The sequence below is a fragment of the Vombatus ursinus genome, unplaced genomic scaffold (assembly GCF_900497805.2).
Source record: "Vombatus ursinus unplaced genomic scaffold, bare-nosed wombat genome assembly UNPS02014909.1, whole genome shotgun sequence".
In the NCBI taxonomy this organism is placed as follows: domain Eukaryota; kingdom Metazoa; phylum Chordata; class Mammalia; order Diprotodontia; family Vombatidae; genus Vombatus; species Vombatus ursinus.
Window position 1 is genome coordinate 6026892 of NW_020954687.1, and position 22787 is coordinate 6049678.

The window sequence follows — 22787 nt, forward strand, 5'->3', positions numbered from 1 at the left end:
ACTGAAAGACCTAATGATTTTTTAAAATCCAAATACAGTTTGTAGACAAAGTATGTTCACTTTAAACGAGAGACATGACTGTAAACTCATTGGCCAAGTGGCTGCAGATGCTACACACCAAGCTGTTGTTTTTTTTTCCCCCAAATATCTTGTGGGTTAAAAAAAAAAAGTCTTGTAAATGATAAAAAATAATAATTAGAATAATAATAATAAAAAAAGAAGAGGAAGAATTAAAAAAAAATCCAATGTTAGAAAAGGTTCGTTAAGGTAGTTTGTGAGGGGCTTCCGGATTCGTGGCTGTCCAAGTTAGAGGTCACGGATGTCACTACAGTGATAGTGGGATTGGTCAGGTCTGTTAAAGTGGTCGCAGTGCCGGGTGGAGAGAGAGCGCCGCTGTCTGCTGAGGGCGGTGCCGGGAGCGACGTGCCATCAGCTTTATCAACACCCCCATTCTCCTGCCGCAAAAGATTCCTTCTGAATTTGGCTCGTGCGTTTTGGAACCAAACCTGCAAACCAATCCCAATTGATTTCTTTACCGATGTTTGTTTTTGCTGATTGTTTTTATTTTATTTTATTTTTGATGTATGTTTCTCCTTTTAAAATGTTTTGTTTTGTTTTGTCCTTTTTTTAAAGAAGCTTTTTTTTCTCTTTTTCACTTATTTATTTTTTCGAATAAACTTCATATGCTCTCTGTGCTAGGCTGCACATAACCCCCCAGCATGACAAGTGCCTCTTAGGACAACTGGAGATGAAGTTAAGAAATAATTCAAATTAAGCATAAGGATATAAGGGTGGAAGTACACTATGCCCTTAGCTACTGGTCATTAAGAGGGCCTGCTTCGAGTCTTTTGAAGGTAGGGAAGAGTCATGGTCATTGAAAATATCTAAAGGTGAATAGCAACATGGAAAGTAGTTAGTACTAACAGACTTTCTGATTGATGAGATCACCTCCCCTTAGACCTTTCACAGAGTGAAAAGTATTTCTGTCCCATGGCCACAGATGAACCCTGGTCAGCCAGACTGCAAATGCATGATATTGGTCATCAGGCAGCCTGGGCAAGAAAAAAGTGTCTGTCTCAGCACCTCCCATCACCCATTGCTGGAAAAAGACCTCACAGTGGGACTATAGTGTCATCTTCCCACATGAAGAACCATATTAAGGGAAGGGGATATAAAGCAGAGCTAATTATTTGGAATTTTTCTTTTCATTGTTACTTGTTAGCAAAATTTATTAGTTAGAAACTGACAAATTTGTTGCAGATGGGAAAAAATCATATCCTAGGCCTTTGCAAAGTGGAAAAGGGGGACCACCTGAACTTTGAAGACTGTGTCAATTCAAATTCCCTGCCAAGTGACTAGGATTGCCAAGATTTTGCTGAACCGAGTACTGCAATGACAATTCTCCAGAAGCCAATAGACTAAGCCTCATAAAATACCTCTGTCTTTGCTTTCTAACAGACACCGTGTCATTGCTGTGTAAATTACATAATTTCTACATGCAAAGCAATATGGTAAGCCCCACATTCTCTATGGGACCCATCTCCATAAAAGAAAGAAGAATTTGAGTTCATTTTTTTAAAGTTTCCTGGGCCTCTCTTTGGGTACCCTGCCATGTTCCCCCTCAAATCCTCAGCACACCCACTTGGGATATAGCTAAGTCAAACTGATAAGAAACAGTACAGACAATATCTATATCACTCTAAGAAGGGAAGATAACTACTTTCACTGGCAAGGGGAAGGGAAATTTTGACCCAGCCAGTGGTGGTGACTTCTTACCTGCAGAACTCTTTTGGTCAGGCCCGTTTTCTGGGCAAGTTGCTTGAGGTCCTTGGCGTCCGGGTTGTGGTTTATAGCAAAGTAGGATTTCATGGTCCGGAGCTGGTGGTGCTTGAAGGAGGTACGCATGCGCTTGGTCTTCTGGGACGGGGGATAAGGCTGCTGGTCTCTGTCCAAATGATCCGCCTCATTTTCATTACAACCTAGTGAAATGACAACGGGGAAAACAACCGCTGAATGTAAAGAACCCTGAATTAAGAAAAGAATGGGGGATACTTTTGTTTGTTTGCTTCAAAATTACTGCTTGAAAGGGGAATGAAAAGTGATAAGTAGGTGAAGAGAGATTGAAAGAAGCACTTTATTGTTATGGGTAAAGGTGTTCGTTTTTTTTAACTTTTTTTTTCTTTCCTAAAAGGAAAGAACCACGTTTCAAAGAATCAGAATATGGACTGAATGTAGAACCTGACAACTACATTTAGCAAATTATGAGATACTTTTCCTTTATTAGGTGAGGAAGTGATTATTTTATTGTGGTCCTAGGTTCAGATTCTGACTCTGATGAATATTACTTGTATGACCTTAATCAAGTCATTCAACCTTTCTAGGCCTCAGTTTCCTCATTTGTAAAATGAGGGATTAAAACTATATGGTCTGATTGCACATATATAACTTATATCAAATCTCCTACCTTCTTAGGGAGAGGAGAGGAGAGGGAATTGGAAGGGGGGGATTTGGAACTAAAAATTTTAAAAATGCTAAAAATTGTCTTTATAAGTAGTTGTGGAAAAATTAAATGCTATTTAATTTTTAAAAATTATATGGCCTCTGAAGTCACTTCCATCTTTAGATCTATGAACCAATGAGAAAATATATGACAAATTAAAGGACGGGTTAAAGCCTGTTCAGTTTTTTTTTTTTTAAGTTTAGAGCCCTTCCTTGATCCTTCTCAATCCAGAGAAAATTAACAAATAATAGAGAAGAGAGTTTCTTTCACCTCTTCCATGTCAGATTTGAAAAGGGTAAATAGAAATTTGGAAATTTCTTACGTAATTATAATTAGACTATTTTTGAGTCATTGTGAACTTCTAGGTATAAATGGCTAAATTGTGACTTTACCGTACATAAAAGGTGTTCTCTCCCCACTGGAGTTATTTTAATAAACATTTCTGAGGGAATATAATCCTATCCTTACTTATCTTTACTAAAGTTTATGCCTGAAGCATCCCTCTAGCTTGCATTTCAGAGGGGCCAGGTAACATACTCAGATCTACTTCCTTTACATGGTAAATATGGGTAGGCCTAAGAAATGTGCCTTTATCTGGCCTTGGAGAGAACCTAGTGTTTCCTTTTCACCAGTGGATGTTCTACACAAAACTCCTTAGCACTAGAGTGCTTTAAGGAAGAAGAAGAAGAAAAAGGATACTTGAAACCAGTCTAAAATTCATTATCTCTCAGATGTAAAGCTGAATGGACTTTAATAACCCAACATTGGCCACTCATATGGAGACTGTGACTAGTAAAATGAACACATCACTGCATCTAATGCCACAGCTAACTTCAGAACAACAACAAAAAACAATTTTTTAAAAAAAATCTGTACCTCATCCTCTAATGTAAATGGCCTATGTTCTTTGTTCAGCTCTATTAAGATTTCATTTTTTTAAAAAATGAATCAGTGAGTTCTAAAATCAACTTTAGCATGGGAATGAGAAAAGAACATAATTTTGAAGGAAGTGTAATACAAACTGCCATCAATTAATATTAACCCTTCATGTTTCATTCATTTAAATGTTGTCTACATGTTACTTTATGGTCAGACTTATTTTTCTATTCTTGGTGAAACCCATCCCCACCCCCCCAAAAAAACTAGGAAGGCTGTATTTGGTCATTTGTTAATCCAAAGAAATGAAAAAGATCAAATACACTAAAAACCAACAAGTAAGCAACTGCTCCTAAATAGTTCTAGCTATTTACCAAATGTTTCCTGTCTTAATATTTTCTTTAAGATATACAAGTAGAACAGGGTATTAGACAGGTCAAGTCCTAGCTAAAACCTGTATAGGAAACTTCTATAGGAAACCTTTCCTGATCCCCCTTTATTCTAATACCTTCCCTCTGTTGATTATTTCAATTTATCCTGTATTTCTATTTGTACAGATTTGTTTGCAAGATGTCTTCCCCATTAGATTGTGTGCTCCTTGAGAGCAGGGACTATCTTTTCCCTTTCTTAGTTCCCCAGAACTTAGGCACCTTAGGTGCCTGGCACATAAATATAAATGTTTTTTGACCAACCAACTGAGGTCAAGTGAGTTTTATTTTTTTAAACCAAATAAACTTGATATAGAATCAGTTATGTGTAGACATTTAAACATTGTGCCCAGATCCCTTAACCCTTGTCAGAAATCAGATAATTTTTCCTTGAGATAATGGACAATTCTCTTCTAACTTTAGAGTTTACTTTATTCACATGTAGCCAAGGATGTTTTAGTGCAAATTTATATAGTATTACATTTCTACATTATCAAAATTGGCAACCAGAGATCAACTGTAAACCTACATTTAGCCCTGTGAAAACAATTCATGCTTCAGGATCTGAGTACAAAACTAGCCATCAATATCAAAGTGATCAAAGGAGTATATAACTCATGTTTCAGAGTTCTCTCTGAAGAAAATTTATATGCCTAGCAGAGTTGGGCAATAAAGCAAAAGGTAACTTTTCTTGGACATGTTGGATAATAAACATACTTGGAATAGAAAATTTAATTTGATTTTTAAATACATACTCAACTTCCCATGGCATGTTCACTTTTTTATTTCTTAGGAAATATGTTGGTAGAGTTATTCTTAGATGAGGACACTGCTTTAAATCACATCTCCACAGGAAAAAATTTTGATTGTTTAAAAAATTTCTCCATTGCTGTACTTTTGTAACCATTTTTCTCTGATGGGTGATGCATATTTTAGTGCATTAAATAAACTATGTAGTAGCTCTCATACAGAAACACTAGCTAGTGAATCAAGTGGTTGTAGAAATATTTCATTTTATTTGAATCACTGATATTGTATTCCTATCAAAATGTTATCATTTATATTATGCAATATAATATAGGAAGCATTTTCTATTAATATATATTCTCTTAATTTAGTTAAGTTTTACTACAATTTTTGCTGTAGGGGGTGGGGTTGAAGCTTTGATTTCATCCAAGGAAGAAACTCCTAGTGTCAAAATTCCCTCCACCAATGAAGATCTGCAACTAGTCTGTAATTTATAATCTTACAGAGTTGCCTGTAATACTAAGAGGCTAAGTAACTTGCCAAAGGTGGCACAGCTAGTTTATGCCAGAGATAGCATTTGAACAGAAAGTCTTCCTGATTTCAGGGCTAGTCCTCTATTAACCCCACCATGCTGCCTCTGTTTATAGCAAATATATTAAGTGAACATTGAGTTAATTGTCTTCCTCAGTTCACCATATAAGTTCATAAGTTATACTTTTTTTTCCTTTTGAATTATGGAACATAAAACTGAAAAACAACATAAAGTAGTAAGAAAATCTAAACACCTATTAGGGTTAGGACATTTCACAATGTCCTAAGTTTATTGTTGTTTTAAAATGGGCAAGTTAAACCCCTCTAAAGATACCACTAGGGGTCACTGCCACATTCTTTTAATAGTTGAAGTAAGTAGAGAAGTTTGAAAGGTTAAGAAAAAAATGTAAAGGACTTGGGGAGGACACTGTTAGGTAGCTTAATGATAGATTGCTAAAATAATTTCTGTCTTCTTCTAAAACTAAATAATCTTTTTCCAGACCATGAATCTCACTACTCCTTTCCTCATTTTTGAAAACTGGTCCTCAGAATACCAAATAAACCCTAAATTTCCTTCCCCAAAGTGCCTGCTTGGTTCATTCCTAATTGTGGATGTAGGTATAATTTAAATATGAATGTGCTTTGGTACGCACTTAGCATATTTCAAATGTTAAATGACCTATATAAATGTTCTGTAAATTTTGAAGCACGCATATATGTTTCTTCTAATATATATTTGGTATATATGTATTATGTAGGTATATACACATATACATATACACATACATATATAGTAATACATGTATACACACATACAAATGCACTATGAACTTCGTGTGTACTCATATATACATCTAATGAGTAAGGTATAGATGTGTATTTTGATATGTACATATATTCTTATACACATGTGTACAATATATCCATGTGTAAATTATATTTGTTTTCTTCTATTAATGTACCACCTTATATATAAATATTCTACGTATTAGAAGAGATGCCAAGCAGTACAAAATTCAATGAAGACTAGAAATTTAATGAGGTAAAACTGTTAGACCATTTTATTTCCTGCTTAAGGAAATGCTTAACATGTTTTTAATTCTCTAGGGTTTCTTTTCCTTGTTTTAGTGCCAGACACTGGCATTAGATTCGTAAACACTCTTTTTAAAATGGTTTTGTGGCTCTTGATACTTATTTAAAGTACCACTTAAACCAGTTACTGAATTTTTGACTTTACTGAACATTTCTTGACCCTTTTGTTTAACCCTCTTTTTAGAAAAGGAAATGTTCTTTATCAGCAGGGGCCCCAAGGTGCTTCGGGGTCTTTTTCAATAGAATCTTTATCATTAGGAACCCTAGAGAGCGCAGATTTCTTAACACACGCAACTTTAGAACTAAATAAACTTTTTTTTTTTGGCCTTTCGTGAAGAGGGTGGCACCATCGACTTCCGACACTCGGTTTTTTAGGAGAGTCTTCCCTAAATTGAAAACCAAATACCTGGATAACCCTTGTGAGTTTATTGGTTGGTTTGTTTGTTTTTAAATAAACTTTGCATTGAGTTCTCCAGTTTTTCTGAGCACTCACGCTGACCACACCCTACTGTCCCCCACAAAGAGTGATTTGAGAATACAAAATCTGAACCAACGAGTAAATCAAACAGAATTAATTAGGTTAAATAAACAAATGCAAAACTCTACTTGTAATTTGGCCAGGAATCCCCCACTGCCCCGGCTTTCTATGGACTGAAGGGAATCCCTAGCTAGAAAGGACTCTTCTTTTTTTTTTCTCCTTTTTTTTCCCCTTTTCTCTTTTCCTAGAGACCAATTAGGGCCCCGGTGAGTGGCCAGGGATTCCGATGTCATCTTCCATTAATAAAGAACAATTAGTGCCCTGATTGCCCCGGCTCCGAAGGCCACGCATCAGAGGAGATGAAATAACCGCACTGGGTAATGCGGCCCTAGACCAAAAGCCCCTTAACGAGCCGCTACAGGGGCAGGGGCACGGGAGGGCGGCCGCTCGGCTGGGGGTTGGCAAAACGAGGAACGGCATCCTGCTGCCCTCGGAGGAGAAGGATTAAGCAGGTCCCGGAGCAGGCTGGAGGATTTGGTCTTTTCCTTTTCTCTCCCCTCCCCACCCCCACACCCCCAGCCCTGTTCGAAACTGCCCCAGATTGAAACCACGATGGACTAGATAAATCCTCGAGAAACTCTCACCATCTCTGGACTTTCTGGGCCCTGGGGAGTGGAATGTGCCCAAGGGGGTGACGTGTCATATTGCCTCCCCCACCCCAGACTTCTTAGGGGTCCTGCAGCCCCCACCGGAGAGATATGCTGCAACAATTAAGAACTGTTGCTAAAAAGCTCACCGATTCACTAAATTTGAGGAACCTGGGATAGGGGCCTTCTTACTCTTATTCTTTAGGATTGAGAGCCGGAAAGGGGCGGGAGCCGGAGGGATATAAAGGTTAAGAAGAGCCAAGGGATCCCTAAGTAGCCTTAAAATAGGACTTGGGCTTTTTGAGACTTTCCTCAACAACGCTTTTTGTGACTTAAAGTAGGAAAGCTCAGACCTGCTCTGCTTTCACCTCCAGCCACCCTGCTAATAGGAATTAACTAATAGGCTTAGATGGGACTGGGGGAGGGGGGTTGGAAGCAACCAACCTTCCCTGCCACTCCCAAGTATAAGACAGACCCAGACAGATAAGCACACAAATTAAGAGAAAGAGGAAACTAGTGGCCCCCTGAGAAAAATAGAATTTCCCCCCTCTAACTAGAGAAGCTTTCGCCTCACTTCTGAAAAGAAGAGTAAATCTCAGCTCTGAACCCCTGGAAATCCTGCCCAATAGCTTAACCAGGGTCTCTTTCCAACCTGATCCAGCAAGGCATAGGCGACATTAATTTGTCAGTCACTCATAATGTGTTCAGACTGGTCATTTAGCACATGTAACAAACTCGTCTTTCTCCTTCGTGATACCCAACCAAAGGCTGATTCTTACAGCAAGTTTGGGTGTACTACAGCCAAGGACCCCTCATCATCAATTCGGGGCTAGCTAGTGATCTCAAACTCTGCTTTTTCAAAGTTGAGGGTGAAATCAAAGCTTTTTTTCGAAGTGTTTAAAAAACCCTCCACTAGGACTTGTGCCTGGCAATCCACAAACTGCCCCCTGTTCTGTCCTGCACCACCGGAAGATCCTGAAAGTAACTGGGCCACCATTGGTACCTGGGCACCGGGGGTGGGGGTGGGGGGTGTTGCGCTTGTCTCCCTGCAAAGTCTCCAAGTCCCTCTGGTTGTAGTTGGTCGGTGTGCCTAGACAAGATTTTTTTTTTTGGAGGGGGGAGACAAGGTGGAAATGGGAAAGGCTGAATTGAGCAAGATCAGCCCTAACCTAGTGGAGTTCACAGAGAGGAAGGAAACCCGGTTTTTTCCTCAGGGTGAGATTGAGCAAGGGGTTAACTATTGATGTCCTGGGCCCACCTGAGTTGTAATTGACGATGTCCACTCCGAGGGCCGGGCTCTTTCTTTTTCTGGGCCTCCCTTTCTGGACAGTGCCTGTGCCGTTGAAGTAAGGCAGTGTCAACCCGCCGCTCTTAGCCGCTAACTCGGTGTAGCTAAGCTGCGGGGGGTATTCTCCTTGTAAGAGGGTTTCAAAATGGGCCCGACAGTAAACCAGGTTGTCCTTCATGCCAAAGTGATCGCCGGTGGTCAGAGTCTTGTTGCAGGTAGTGCAGGTGAAGCAGCTCAGGTGATAGACAGACTCCCTGGCTCTCATAACCATCTCGGAAGCCGAGATCCCAAGGTGGCAGCGGGCACATCTCTGCACGGAGAACCTTCTGAAAAGAAACATCAGAATAGGAGCCTGAACTTAGAACAGGCAGAACCACGTTCCCCTTGGGAGAGGGGGGAGGGCGATAAAAGAGCGGGGGGGGGCGGGGGGGAGCAGCTGGGGCTGCTCTGCAGCTGTCTGACACCTTCCCAAAGGGCCCAAGGCGGCTTCTTAGGAGTCCGGGGGCAAGTAAAATAAAGGAGTTTATTTTATGTGTTTGAAACAAAGGACAAATACTTTGAAATCTTCCTTTCTTTTTAAATTGACTCGACGTGTGTATATTATACAAGCGTATTTCTTATATAAATATGTATGTATACATAAATATGTAGACACACAGGTGTGCCTGTGGATACGCATATTTTTAATGAAGACCCTCTTTTTTCGCTTACCTTGCTCTGGCTGAGATTTGAGAATGATCCCCTGTACACACATTTATATTCAGCCCAGTCCCAAAATAAATAAAATAAAAACCGGGAAAAGTCAATTTAAAAAGCGCTTTCGATTTCTTTCCAACTACTAGAGCAAGTTGAAAAATTCAGTGACCTCTTTCCATAAAGAATTTCGATCTTGGAAGGCTTAAAATGTGCTCCTTAGAACCCTTTCTATTTTGATTTACAGGGTCCTCCCCAAGCCCAACAATATAGCAATAAGAATTACCATAGATATCAAATCCAGTTAATAAATATAAGCCTTCCCTTCTTCGTAGGAAACGGAAAGTAGGGGAATTGGGGAGAAAACAAACCCTCAAGTCTTCCCTACTATAGAGATACAGCTCTTAAACTTCACTTGGCTATTCCCAGGACCACTAATTTCCTAGAACAAATACCAAGAAATCAAGGTGCCTGGGTAGTCTATTAAGGATTCTCTAGACCTAACAACTGCTCTAAGAGATCTAAGATGTACACATCTCGATGCATATGTTTTCAATGATGATGAGGACAGAAATGCATGATATTCATTGAACCAACCCCAGTGTCACCTAGGGGCAAGCTCTTTGCTCCTGATTACATCAACAAATACACAAAATACAAGTTGTGCTTGAGACCTCATCCCTTGATCTTAGCTTTGTTTGTGCAGGATAGTAGTGGCTGTGGACCTCGATAAAAAGACTTGTCTGAATGAATACCTGTAGTAATCCTCCTTGCAGTAAATGCTGCCATCCTTGGCAAAGCAGGTGAGCTCTGACTCCAAAGCTAGTTTACATTCACAGCACTTAAGACACCTCAGGTGCCATTGTTTGTCAACGGCCAGCAGGTAATATCTGTCTGAGATCTTCCCTCCACAACCAGCGCACAAAGCAGGCTTTTCCGGGCTCATAGGGGGCATACTCTGAAAAAAAAAAACAAGCCAACAACGACCACAGGACAGATGGGTTAAGAAAGAAATAGGAAAGATACATATTAAACCTGAAGATTAGAGTCTAGACAAGATGGATCAAACTGGTGAACTGAAGCAAAGAAAGGGAATTTTCCAGAACCTAATCCTGTCCTAAGAGTATGGTGAATTCAGGGCATGAAAGAGAAAACAGTGCCTAATTTGGTAAACATGGAACTTTAGTGTTTGTTTCATTCAACACCATTCCCTCCATCTGTCTTTTTGTCTGTACCCTATGCTACAAAATATATGAAACTATGGAAACCCACTTCCAGACATTAGATTACCAAGTAAAAGTCTTCAATAGGGAAAGTACTGGGAGTTTATTAACAGCAGTCTGGAGGGACTGCAGAATTGGCGTAATTGCAACCTAAATTGTGTCATTGTCCTTTGTGGAATGGGCAAAAAGAAACCAGGGAGAAATGTTAACTGCACCCCTGGTATACAAGGGAATAGATTAAGACAAAGACTTGATTTTATTGTTAGGTTAAATTCTCAATGGTATCACACCTATATTTCTAAATCCTAGTAGGCATAGGACCAACCAAAGCAGAAGAAAAATCTGATGTTGTTCCTATGCCTGTGCTCCCAGTTTAACAGACAATAAATTTCTTAAAAATTTGACAGATCCTGAGTGTGTCATAACTTTGCAAAGCAGGCTGTAGGGTTTCTATCTGATAAGTCAATTGAGTATATATATAATACTCAGGGTGTCTCAAATGAATTAGTGTAGTTTTAAACTATGCTAAGACTTTTGGGACACACTGTGTACATACGCATATTTGTATAACGTTCTTGTTCACATGAGAATACATGCAGACACATCTTCACACTGAAATTCATGGTCTAGCATCAGTCACGCTTCCTGTGTTCAGCTCTACCTGAGCAAGGGGAGGGCATATATGGACTGGGCTGAATCCCATCATTAACAGACGCCAGCTCGACCAGAAGTTCAGGTTTTGTGTTTAAAAACAAAAACGGAGAAATGCCAAAGCCATCTGTTAGATATTTTCGTCAACAGGAGAGAAACGTTTTGTTTTACCACCGCCGCCCCTCCTTTTACTGAATTGCAAAAGCAAAAGAGAGTTTTCGTGTTTACCGTGTCGTAGAGTGAGCCTAGACGTGAAATTACACACACGAGTCCTTTTAGCAAAACAAAGCAAAATAAAATCGCTTGAGTGGTTTTCCAGGCCGTTACTTTGTTTGCTAATTCCCTATGAGTGATTTGTAGGAGATATGTAATACCAGAAAAATATATCTATCTCCCTCTCCTAAAATCATTTCCGGAGAGTGTCCTGGCTATTTTCCCCCCATCGTAAGTGGGAAGCGTTTTCGCTATGGAAAAGTGTCTACAATAAAAGCAAATGGATCTCCCTCTTTTCGATTTTGTTAAAAATCTTGAGGCTTACTTTCAAAAATGATCTCAAAGCTCTTGTAGTTAAACTCTCTCGAATCTCTCCCCTGCCTCCAATAAGTGGGATCGCGGTGAAAAATACCTTAAAATGCTTCTTGTACAAGGGATTCAGGATGAAAAGCGAGAGGACGTGGGGACCACGGACCTCGCTTCCTTCTATTCATTCCCCCATTCCTTCAAGTGGCATGTGTAACCCTCGAGGGAAAGCCAAGGAGATTCCATCCTCTGTAAAGGACTCTGACGACTGATTGTCAAGGGCTGGAAACAGCCTCAGCCCCCGATCTGTTGGGAAGCTCTTAGTCGGCTCTTTAAGAATCTGCCCAGGAGCAACTGGGAAGTTTAGGACCAGTTTGCCCAGGGTTTCCATAGAGAGTAAGCAATTCCACCCAGGGTATATCCGCTTGCTCTAAAAAACCAACCATCGCTCCAAGGCAATTTCTCCATCCCAAATTCCGTGCACAGAGGCCCGTTATTTCTCGCACATTTTAAGTAAGCAAAACGCAGGCTGCAAACCCACCAGCCTACAGCAGAGTAGTCGTCCCTCTCAACCTCCAACACACACACACACACACACACACACACCAGAGACTCCGGGCTCGTGACCTCAGCTTCAGAGGGTGGAGATGTGGAGGATGTGGGAAGAGTAGAATTGGGAAAAAAGTGCGCTGGGACAAACTGCCCTGGGCCTCTTACCGCTTCTCTGCCATTCATCTGTCCTCCTTTGCCCAGACGGGACTCAGTCTTGGATCTCCTCTCCATCTCTTCCATGATCCCCTGGATATGGCCCCCGGAGATTCCGTGGAAAAGCATGGCTGGGGGACGGAAAGGACAAGTATTTTCTTCGGCTCGGCACCCCACTATTTCCATATACAGACACCCCAGAGTCTCAGATCATCCAAAAGAAAAAAAAAAGTCTGCACTGTAGACTATCACTGAGCGCGGGTAGGGGACTGGGGGAGAGGAAGACGAAAGAAAAAAGGAGGGACAAATTGAAAAATCGACTTCTTGAAGGGAAAAAAAAAGCACCAACAGCTTCTGAAGGAGATGTGATGAAAACAAACAAACAGGGGGATGGGAAAAGAAGGAGAAGAAGGCGAATCTTACTGCTCTGGAGAGATCGGATTACTAATGGGAAACAACTGGAACGGGGGGGAGAAAAAAATCTGGTGGAGACAGAAAATAGTTTTGAACACAAAGAAAGAAAAAGAAATGCTATTTTCAGCCGTCCCTGGATGCTTTAAAGTTCCCAGTGCCTGTAGGTTGGATTTGGGACTGCTGCTTTCCGGAGCTGTGTCCAATTTGTTAAGAGACTAAAGCCAGCCCATTTTTGATAATTTAGTAGGAGGAGTTCTCTCCCTTGAGCTGCCACTGATTTTTATTCAGACAACAAAGACCTGTCATACTCCTCTCAACCCCCTAGTGATCGGCCAGCAGTGACAAACATTACAATGGGGGGAGGAGGGAGGCAAGGAAAAAGGGAGGGGGACATTTTATGCAAGCCCCCTCCCTGTCTCCGCGCACACACACACATCCCCTCCCCTACACACACATGCATACACACCCCCTCCCGGATACACTCGCGCGCACGCACACACACATACACCCACCATGGCGCACACGCTTACACACACACACACACACACACACACACACACGCCTTCCCCTCTAGATACACATTTCCAACGGTTCCCAGCGGTCATGTTTTAAAGGCAAAAGGCAATACTAATTGTCCCAGGCTGGGCTCAGGAAATGCAAAGCGGATCGTAGGTCCAAACCAGAGCCTGGCCAAGAGAAGAGACAGACTACTTCACTTGCGCAAACTTTGCCGGACGCCCTAGTTTGGGGTTCTCATCTTAAACCTATTAGCTCTGTACCCATTACCGAAAACCGACGCATCTAGGTCGGTGAATTAAAGATGCTGTTTCCTTTTTTCTCCTTTCCCATCAAAGAAATATATCCAATCAAGGGGTTTTCGTTCCTCACTTTCTCCCAAGGTTTGAAAAGTGTCGTTTGAGGAGTTGGTTACAGAAGCTGTCTTCTGTTTCTGTTGGCTGAATGTTTTAGCCCTCAGATAAAGGACTGTGTGTGTGTACCTTTTCATATGCAAGTCTAATGTGTAGCTTCGGAACTTTATTCCCAACTCCAAGTGAATGGCAGTCTTAAGGAAAATTTCTTGTAACTTTTAAGTTTTGTTTGAAACTTGCCAATAAGGGCCACAAATCCCTATCTGTCACCATTTCCATTTACCCAAAAGGTTAGAAGACAAATCAATTACAGACACGACCACTATAGATAACTTTGCCTTCAGGAGTGAAAAGGGTTTCAGGAGTAAGAAAATTGGGGGGGAGAAGGGGGAGAGGAAGGCGGGAGGAGGCTTTGGAGCTAAGAATGACAAGAAATAAATGGTTCACGTAAACGAAAGCCCTTTACAGAGTTCTTCCCACCGCCAAAAATACCTGACCAAACCAGGCTGTTGATTGTCTCATTCAATACCACCACCCACTCCAAGTCCACGGAAATCTGGCGGGCTTCCCAAATCAGAAGGCCAGACAAGGGACTAGTAAATCCAGGCTATAGATACGATTTATCAATTCCTTCTCTAGCTTCCTTCCTATCTTCCTTCCTTTCCCCATGCCCTGCTTTTTTTTTTTTTTCTCTTTCCGTGCCTTTCACTGAAACAGCTGCCGGCTGTTTCCTGACACCTCAATCCCTCCAGAAGGATCTTCCTGGAGGCAGTGCTGCTCCCTTCGTCCGTAGGGATTTCTACACTAAACCCAGCCCAGTTGTGAAAAAAACACCAGGCGGGGCCCAACTTCCTTTCCCCAGCATCACAATCACTCCTCCTGAGGGGCTGCTGGAGTCACCTCTTCCTTGAAACCCAAGATGCATTCGGCATTCTCCCAGCTTTTTCTCTGAGACTCAAAATTAATGTTATTTGCAGATCGGCTGTTGTTACATTCCTCCGCGTGCCAGAATGCAGCTCATAAAACACCATTTCACACAAAAATGAAGTCAACCAAGTGAAATAAGCCGAAGATCCCCCCCCCCTTCTGTTGGCACACTAGACCCTGGACAGCAGGGCTGCTATTTACTGTAAGTAATGTAATTAGCCCTTTTGGATGAAAATCAATGTGCTTGAAGCACACACGCGCACAACAAAACACCAAGGGCTACTCAGAGTGGAGTTTGGGAGTGATAGTTGTCTTTTCACCAAAGGTCCTTTCACATAGAAGGGAGGCAGATTTCCTTTAGAGGAGTCAATGTCTAAGACTTCTGAGGAGAAATAAGAGGTCTCTCCTGGCGGGGGGGGGGGGGGGGGGGGGGCGGGGGGAACTGGTCAATTAGCACAAGTCACTAGGAATTTAATCCAGGTAAAGGGTTTGCAGTTCTGATGATCTCCTCACACCCCACCCCCAGAAATGGAAAGTCTGAAATTATGTCTTTCATACAACATCAACGCAATTACATTCTGGGCCTCAGTTTCCTCATCTATAAAACGAGGTTGTTTGAACTAGAAATTGCCCTTCCAACCCTTATACTTTACGATTTTGTGATCCTACCAAGATTCATATTTCAAAAATAGGAATTTCGTAGGATGAGGTTGTGAGAGGCTTGGCTGAGAGAAGACAGTGATTAAAAATTATAGAGGTGCTCCAGATCTCTAAGCCGGCAAAGCACGGTCTAACTCACCTGGGAGTGAGACCTAAATTCGGTGTGCCTTTTAATATTAAAATTCAGATTACAAATCTCTCTCCTAGCAACTCTGCTCCTCTGCCTTTGCTCCCTTCAATAATGTCTTATATTGAGGACTGCATCCTCGTCGATTCCAGGAGCTCCCGAGAAACTCCCTCTTTTCTTATATGTTAGGTTCCCATTTTGTTTAAATTTGGGTTTCTCTTGCCTTTTCTAGTTTCACTCTAAATATCCCTCAGCACAGTCCCGGCCTTGCTCTGTGCCTCCTGATTCATATAAAGAGGAAGTGCTTAGGACGCTCCCCGTTGAGCGAGAGACTCTTCAGAAAGTGGAGTTTTAGAAGCCCAGGAGTCTTGAATTGTGCCCTTAGGCGTCCCGACTTCCATACAGGAAAAGCTAATTTCATTTGGAAAGGAGAGTGGGCTAAAAATAATTCAACTCACCTTCTTTTAAGAAGTGCGAAGAGGAGTGGTCTCAAGTCCCTAGACAATCAAGACTTAAAATTTAAAAAAAAATTAAAAAGGACTTTTTAATGTTCTTTATCTTTCTACCGACTTTCTGAACTTCCTCACTCCTTAATTTGAAAGCAGCCTCTTCTAGCCAGTTTCTGGTACTAACGGAAGAAAGCACACAATAGTCTACCTACCCTACCCCACTTCTCCCCAACTCCAGAATAAATTGCCTGGAAGTGCCTATAAAAGTTGAAATATTTACTCTTCCCCCCCCTCTCGCCCCTGCACCCCCCTCCCCCCGCCCCATTCCTTAAACTAATGGTCTCCGCCTTGTTCAATGCAATCTGCAGGTGCAAAGAGGCAGTTCGCGCCAATCCAGGGGTTTTGGAAGAAGGTGCTTAGCTTCTTTCCCTATCTTAACTCAATGTCACTATTAGGAATAATTGGACAGATCGCACAAGTCAAATCAGAAGCGACTAAATCCCTTAAATTGGGCACACTTAATTAATTATACTCTTCTTTCTTTCTGCTCCACCAGTCATTCTTATGCTACTGTTGCCAATACTGCTCTTGGCTCTGAGAAACCAGTGTTTTCTTGGGTTAGGGATTATTAATATCTGAAGGATCCAAAACCGGGAGTCTGGGCTTCCTTGGGCAATATTCAGCTGAGGTTTCTACAGCCCTGAATTCTAGTACCCCACGGTAAAGTTGTAGTCCTAAGACATCCTTACCTTGTAGAGGTGGCAAGACAAAATGGTTTGACTAGGAAAGAAAATCACTCTTGACAAACAAAAATCAAATGCTTGCAATCAAATCAGCTGATTTATCAATCAGCATATTTGTTGGACAAAATCTGAAGCTAGAGCCTTTTGCCCTGAGGCAATAAAACAAAATTTCACACAAACCCAAACTGCCCACTTTAATTCAGCAGTTAGATAGTGCCAGGTTTTCCCTTCCCCTAAATATACAGACATTTTCACAAATGCAATGATTGGGATTGTGAGATTTTACAAAGCCATCTAAGGTAACCAAATGCTTTGTGTACCCTTCAGACCATCGAAGGTCAAGGGCTCCCCCTACTCTTTTTTTTTCAGCTCCACCAAAACCTAGCTCTCTTTTTTCATTCAATCAATAAACATTTATTAAGAGTCTACTATGTGCCAAGCATTGTGCTAAATGCTGGTAAATGATGAAAAAACTTCATGATCTTCCCTACCATCATCTAACCTAGAAACAATTTAGGACCTCTGGCAACGCCCTAAGATCCAAAGTGAATCTTTGTTGGGTGAGGTTTCTTAATGGCGACTGGTACCCCTATAGGTCGTGGAATACTGGACAACAAATGTCCCAACTGAAGATGGATTTGATTGAACCTGGCCTCAGCAAAGTTTCCCTTCAGACCCTGTAACAGAGCTTTCTTAGGGTGGGAAATTCAGGACAGAGTGAAAGGAGGGTGAGAAGTGAGAGGTGAGACTACACTCCGCCTTTGTCAGAAATAGTCTCCCACCGGGAGCCAAGCCACAGTTCAGTCTTATGTCTAGGACAACTTCATGTACAAGTTCCCTCAGAACTCAGAAGCATTGTTCCTTGAGCTAAAAAGGTCGGCACCTCTTCCCTCTGCAACACACCCATCTCCCTCACCAAATCTTTTACTGCTTGGGGAAGTGTTTTCCATGCGTGTTCACATCTTCTAAACCTCCTCTCTCTTGAAGCCCCTTAAGTTAGGTAGGTGTTGGTGATAGAAAAATGCTTTCAAAAACTAAAAACCATTTACTAGTGAGTTTTCCCATACTTATACCAAACCACACTCCAAATCACCAACCACGCAGGTGAATATAAAGTATTGGTTCTCAAAAGAGATGGGGGAGACAAGAATTTGCCTTGTGGCTTTACTGAATAAACCATACCAAATAGTTAGTATTTCTCAGGACTCTACATGAATGCCCATGTTACTTGAACCAAGCTTGTAGTTAAGGTATATCCAGTGCCAGAAACTGTCTCCTGTTTCCTACAGCTTTTTCATCAGGCAATGTCCATCTTCCATCAATTCTCTGACAAAATCTCTCATCCCAGTGAACGAATGTTCAATGAAACAGGGATGAAATCCTCCCTTACAATAGACCAAGGTATCTATCCTGTCACTTCAACTCCTTCGACTGTGCCATGCACGGAGCACTGACTGGAACCTGGAGAAGAGCAAAGAGATTCAAGGGAAAGGAATGAAAGGATACACAAGGACGTGAGAGGACAGGAAAACTAAATTCAAGAAAGATGGGAGAATATGAATGAATCCATTCTGTATATCCCTAGCTGGATTACTTTCGCATTGGAAAGTTAATGAATTTTTAAATCAAAATAAAATTCATGCAGATTGACCCTTCCTCCCCACCCACCCCCAGCATGCACGAAAGCAGACACACGGACACAATCACAAACTCATAGATGCAGACACAAATATACAGACATACACAAGTGCAAGGGAGGGAACATAAAATGAGAAAGAATGTCGTGTATAACTGACCTGCCTCTAGAGTGGTGCCGTTCAGCATCCTTAAGGCTTAATTTTATCTCAACTTAATGGTACTTGCCCGTCACTGTAATTAAAAGGCAGCGCATTAGATTCCCATTCAGATCAGATCACTGTGTTTCCTAAGCAGCACGGTCTTTGGTTAAGCAAGGTTAGAGACTAACGCTGGTAATCACAGCCACAACCTCTAGCTGCAGTCAACCGCAAATTCAGGTGAAGGATGCAGCTCCCTAGCAAATGAGGCTTTTCCCCTTTAGAATCTAGAGAGGCTCAATCATCTGAAGCTGAGGGGAGGCGGGGAAAAGACACCAGAGGCTTGCCTGAGATTACACTAGGGGAATCGGCAATCCTGTGCTGTTAAAAGGGGGATGACACAACTGCACTCACCCGCAGCTACCGGAAAAGAGGGGAAAAACCCGGCAGAATCTTACCTTGAGTTCCCAGGTGTAACCCCCCCAAAAAACTGACTCCTTAGTAAGGGAGAGAAGACAGAGAGGCGGTGACTGTAATCCTGCCAGTAGATGGGTGTTGTTCCTCGTTTCTCGAGGAAGGTACCTCTGTTAATCAAAATAAACAAACTGCTGGATGGGAAGACAAGTCTCTCTCTCTCTCTCTCTCTCTCTCTGTGTGTGTGTGTACGGGTGTGTGTATGTATGTGTGTGTGTCTCCCCCCTCTTGTGTCTGTCTCTATGTTTATGTCTGTCCTGCACGCATCTGTCTCTCTCTTTCCTCCCTTTCTCTCTTCCATTGCAGCCTCGAATAAAGAATTGATGTGCAATTCTCACCTCTGACCTCCTCTGCCAAGGCTTTCCACCTGTCTTTTATTTTCTGTTTGTTTCTAGTGGCTGAGGAAGAAGAGGAGAAAAAGGAGGAAAAAAGGAAAAAGAAAGAGAGAGAAGGGAAGAAAAGAGGGAGAAGCAAAGAGCCCACATAGATCGAGATGTTTGGTTCCCTTGCTCAGTTTTTTCAATCCTTTAATAATCAAGTAAAGTGTTAATGGGGGAGTCTGCTGTAAATAAAACTAATTTTTAAAAATAGCATCTTTAGAAATTTGCAGAATGCTATATCTGGAGTCTTTCTGAGCAACCTGTACCTCCAGGCCCGGAGCTCGATTTTCCTTCTTGGAACTTGTACCTTAGGATGCTCCCACCAGTAACTTCCCACACAGCGAGCACATGGAAGAAGATGAATTGGAGGCAGCTACCTCTATGGGTAACCTGGTGACTGCTAAACAACAAGTCTTCCTCTGTTTCTCCTCCTCCCTTTCCCGAACTCCTCATTTTCCCCCTCCCAGCCCTCCTCCCTCTCATCTCTCACATTCTAGTCTCCATTAAAAGAAAATTCCAATCTGAACTGATCTGATGTGATCTGAACTCCTGATGTATCCGAAGGGAGCGGTAGCCCACAACCCACCCTCGTCGGATTTTGGCATTGCCTCGCTAGGCAGTCAGACGCAGAGTAATCAGCAAAGTGAATCCAATTTAACCCATTAAGATAAAATCGGATGCCAGAGTGAATGGAAATCATCCTTGCGAAAGCTGTAGTCCAGTGACAAGCATCCAACTAACTGAACAATAGGCACCCACCCTGCAGTAGAGAGAGTTTGTTTGTTTGGTTGGTTGGTTGTTTGATTGGTTTTACCTGATTTCAGGTTCCTAACAGGGGCAAGCACTGCCTGGTCTTAGGCTGACCAAAGCAAATTCCACCAGGAAGTTGAAGGGATAACCAGAAAAAGATGTCCTTTACACCCATTATTTACTGACTTTATTTTTCTCCTCTAAGAAAGGAGGGGGTAGCGACGAAAGGGGCGGGGAATTCGGAGAGAATTATTGGAAGGATCATCATATTTGTGGTTGTTGTAGGGGCAAAGAGATTGGCTGCCTTCCTTAATGTTTTTCCATGTGACAGCGCCAGCCACCCCCACTCTTTTCCCTTTCCTCCTTAGCCGAGCCAAACAATGAGGCTCTTTAGCATATCTAACCAACCTCTTTTATTCCAAGTGACAAACTGTGTTAATTAGCTTCAGAACGTTGGCTGAAATAGACAGTTTCCATCCAGAGGGGCTTATCAGAATAAATTTTCTTCGGTACCTCCTATAGGAATGGACCTTCTGAAATCAACCAAGGCTAAGAGAATCAACCAAAGACAGGACATTATATCTGGGACAGGTTCAGCAACATCTTTTAGGGGAGGGAAATCAGAGAGTCATTGGATCCTTGGTTTTCTCCTTTACTTCTAACACTTAGTGCTGGAGCTGTCACTCAACCCTGGGTCAGGGTAAATCAGATGCCTATTTCTAGCCAAGCAGCTAGATTTACCAGCAAATCCCATTGGTGTAAACCTTTCTTTCTCTCCGTCCCCTTTTTCTTTCTCTTCTATCCTCACACAAAATTCTTTGATCTGTTAACCTCCTCCACACAGTTTGGATCCCAATCAGGAGTAAATGAGTGGGGAATCTTCGAAGTGCCCAAGGTTCTTACACTTGACTGATTCAAGTATCTTGAAGTAAGATAGCAAAGCGAATGACATTAGAACCCAAAGGGAATTTGAGAGAAGGCTCTTTTGGGATATTTGGGAGAAGGCTTTTTACCTTTGTCCACCTCTACCTACCCCATTTGATCCTGGTTGCACTGGGAGAGAACAGTCATAAATGGTGAGGGTCTCCAGTTCTAAACTAAGCACTAGAAACTCTGACAGCCAGTTTCTAGGAAAACTGTGATATACTACTCCGTGTGACCAATATGGAACCATATATAGCAAATTAGCAACTCTCCTCCTGTGTATAGTCCATTAATAATATTCAATCAGGCTTTGCCTCTAAGCTATTATTGGACTCAAAGATGCTACTGATGGGTTTCACTTAATTATTTCAGAACCAGAACCAGCTGTGAAGATTTTAAAAGGTTTTGCCGCTACTACTTAAAGACTCCTTCCCAGGAGTTTAAAAAATCTGCCTGCCAAGGGCAATTTCTAAATAGAGCGCAGGGTCTAAAGTTAATTCTGAGTATAGGAAGGAGATATGACAGCAAATAGAAAGAAGAGAAAACTGAGGTTGATTCTGTGCCAACACAAGAAGTCCATTTGATTCCCAGTGAATTCACTGTAATGCCAAGAAGCCATATTTCACTTGCCTGGCACCATGGCTCTGTCCTGTGGTCTCTTCTGGCGGGTGTTTGTGTCTGTGCCAATTCTGTGCTGCCAGGGGATGGTTGTAGAAGCAAACACGAGGAAAGACTCTTTGAGGAGCAGAATACAGGTTAGAGGAAGCTGTCTAATGTTGTCACCGGGGGCAGCTCACACGCTTCCCATGGTCATCATCAGTTATCCCATCAGGAACAAACCCCAAACACGTCTTGGGAAGCCAACATTTTAATCTCTGAAAATAAAATTAGTTCCGCCTCTGCTCCCCTCAATTACCAGCATCTAAATGGTTGGAAGAGAAAGGAGAATATGCAAAAGCATAATAAGCCACCTGCTGCGCCGTGTCTCAATAATAGCATGTTCCATTTCATTGTTACAGTACATGATTGCTGCCCAGATAACGCCACTAGACCTCATTCTGGAAATTCTCCAGCTAATAAGTGAATGGAAGGTGCAGGATTTTCCTGGCTGACAATAAGAATAACAAGCTCTTGTTGGGTCATTGAATTTTAGAATCGATCATTTGATTTCCTGCACAACGGGGTAAAAGGAATGCTCAGAAACCTTTAAATAGCAGTAGCAGCTTAAGACGAAGTTTTGCTAGACTGTGCGTTATTTCTAAGTGTCCACACGCGTCCGTACATACACACAGTAATATGCCCTCATTTTTACTTTACAACGTGCGAATACAATATAGCTCCAAGCACTTGAAGTGAGTCCCATTTATGTGGCCCTATTCTGTTTCATGTGGGAGCGGTCTCACTGCTGCCTTTCCAGATGTGTTACTGACTACTGTCTCATTACCAGAATTAGAGCCGGAACCTTGCGGTCCTCAGCTTCCCAGGGTCCAGGTAAATGAAAAAAAAGGGGGGGTGGGTGGGAGGGAAATACAGGTATCGTCACGAAACAAGAAGCGGATTCCTGAAGGTTACGATGACGTTGGTCTACAAGAGCAGAGCCCTCCCCAGATTAGCAACTCAAAGGCGAGCTGCTAGAGTCTTCCTGTGACGGCCAGAAGTTGACGAGAGCTTAAGGGTATCTTCTCCGTTCCTATGCACACGCCTACTGCAACACAGCCCTGAGTAGAAGAAAATAGATAACTCTCTGAAGGTATCTAGCCTGGGAGGATTCCATCTGGAAAATACCATACGTAAAACCTTTATCTACTTTTTTTTTTTCTCTCCCCCAAAGAATCTCTTCCTTTTACCTCCCCTTCCCCCAGGCCAGATCGAGTCCTCTGGACTGGTACATTAGTTCACGTAAATGAAATCCCTCTC

The 22787-nt window shown here is 42.1% G+C and overlaps 1 protein-coding gene across 3 annotated transcripts; it reads right to left on the minus strand.

Annotated features, from left to right (window-relative positions):
• Positions 1-248: 248 nt before the first annotated feature.
• On the minus strand, positions 249-18432 carry LHX9 (LIM homeobox 9). 3 transcript variants are annotated; one of them, XM_027843487.1, is made up of 7 exons: positions 18364-18432; positions 12391-12509; positions 10036-10238; positions 8558-8913; positions 3038-3043; positions 1777-1979; positions 249-506 (listed from the first exon to the last, which is right to left on the minus strand). In XM_027843487.1, exons 1-7 carry the CDS (start codon positions 18389-18391, stop codon positions 249-251), a joined length of 1173 nt encoding a protein of 390 aa, XP_027699288.1. In that variant the 5' UTR covers positions 18392-18432. The 3 variants fall into 3 exon arrangements, with proteins under 3 accessions (XP_027699288.1, XP_027699287.1, XP_027699286.1); XM_027843486.1 differs by lacking the exon at positions 3038-3043; XM_027843485.1 differs by lacking the exons at positions 3038-3043; positions 18364-18432 and having other exon boundaries at positions 12391-12564.
• Between the last annotated feature and the right edge of the window lie 4355 nt (positions 18433-22787).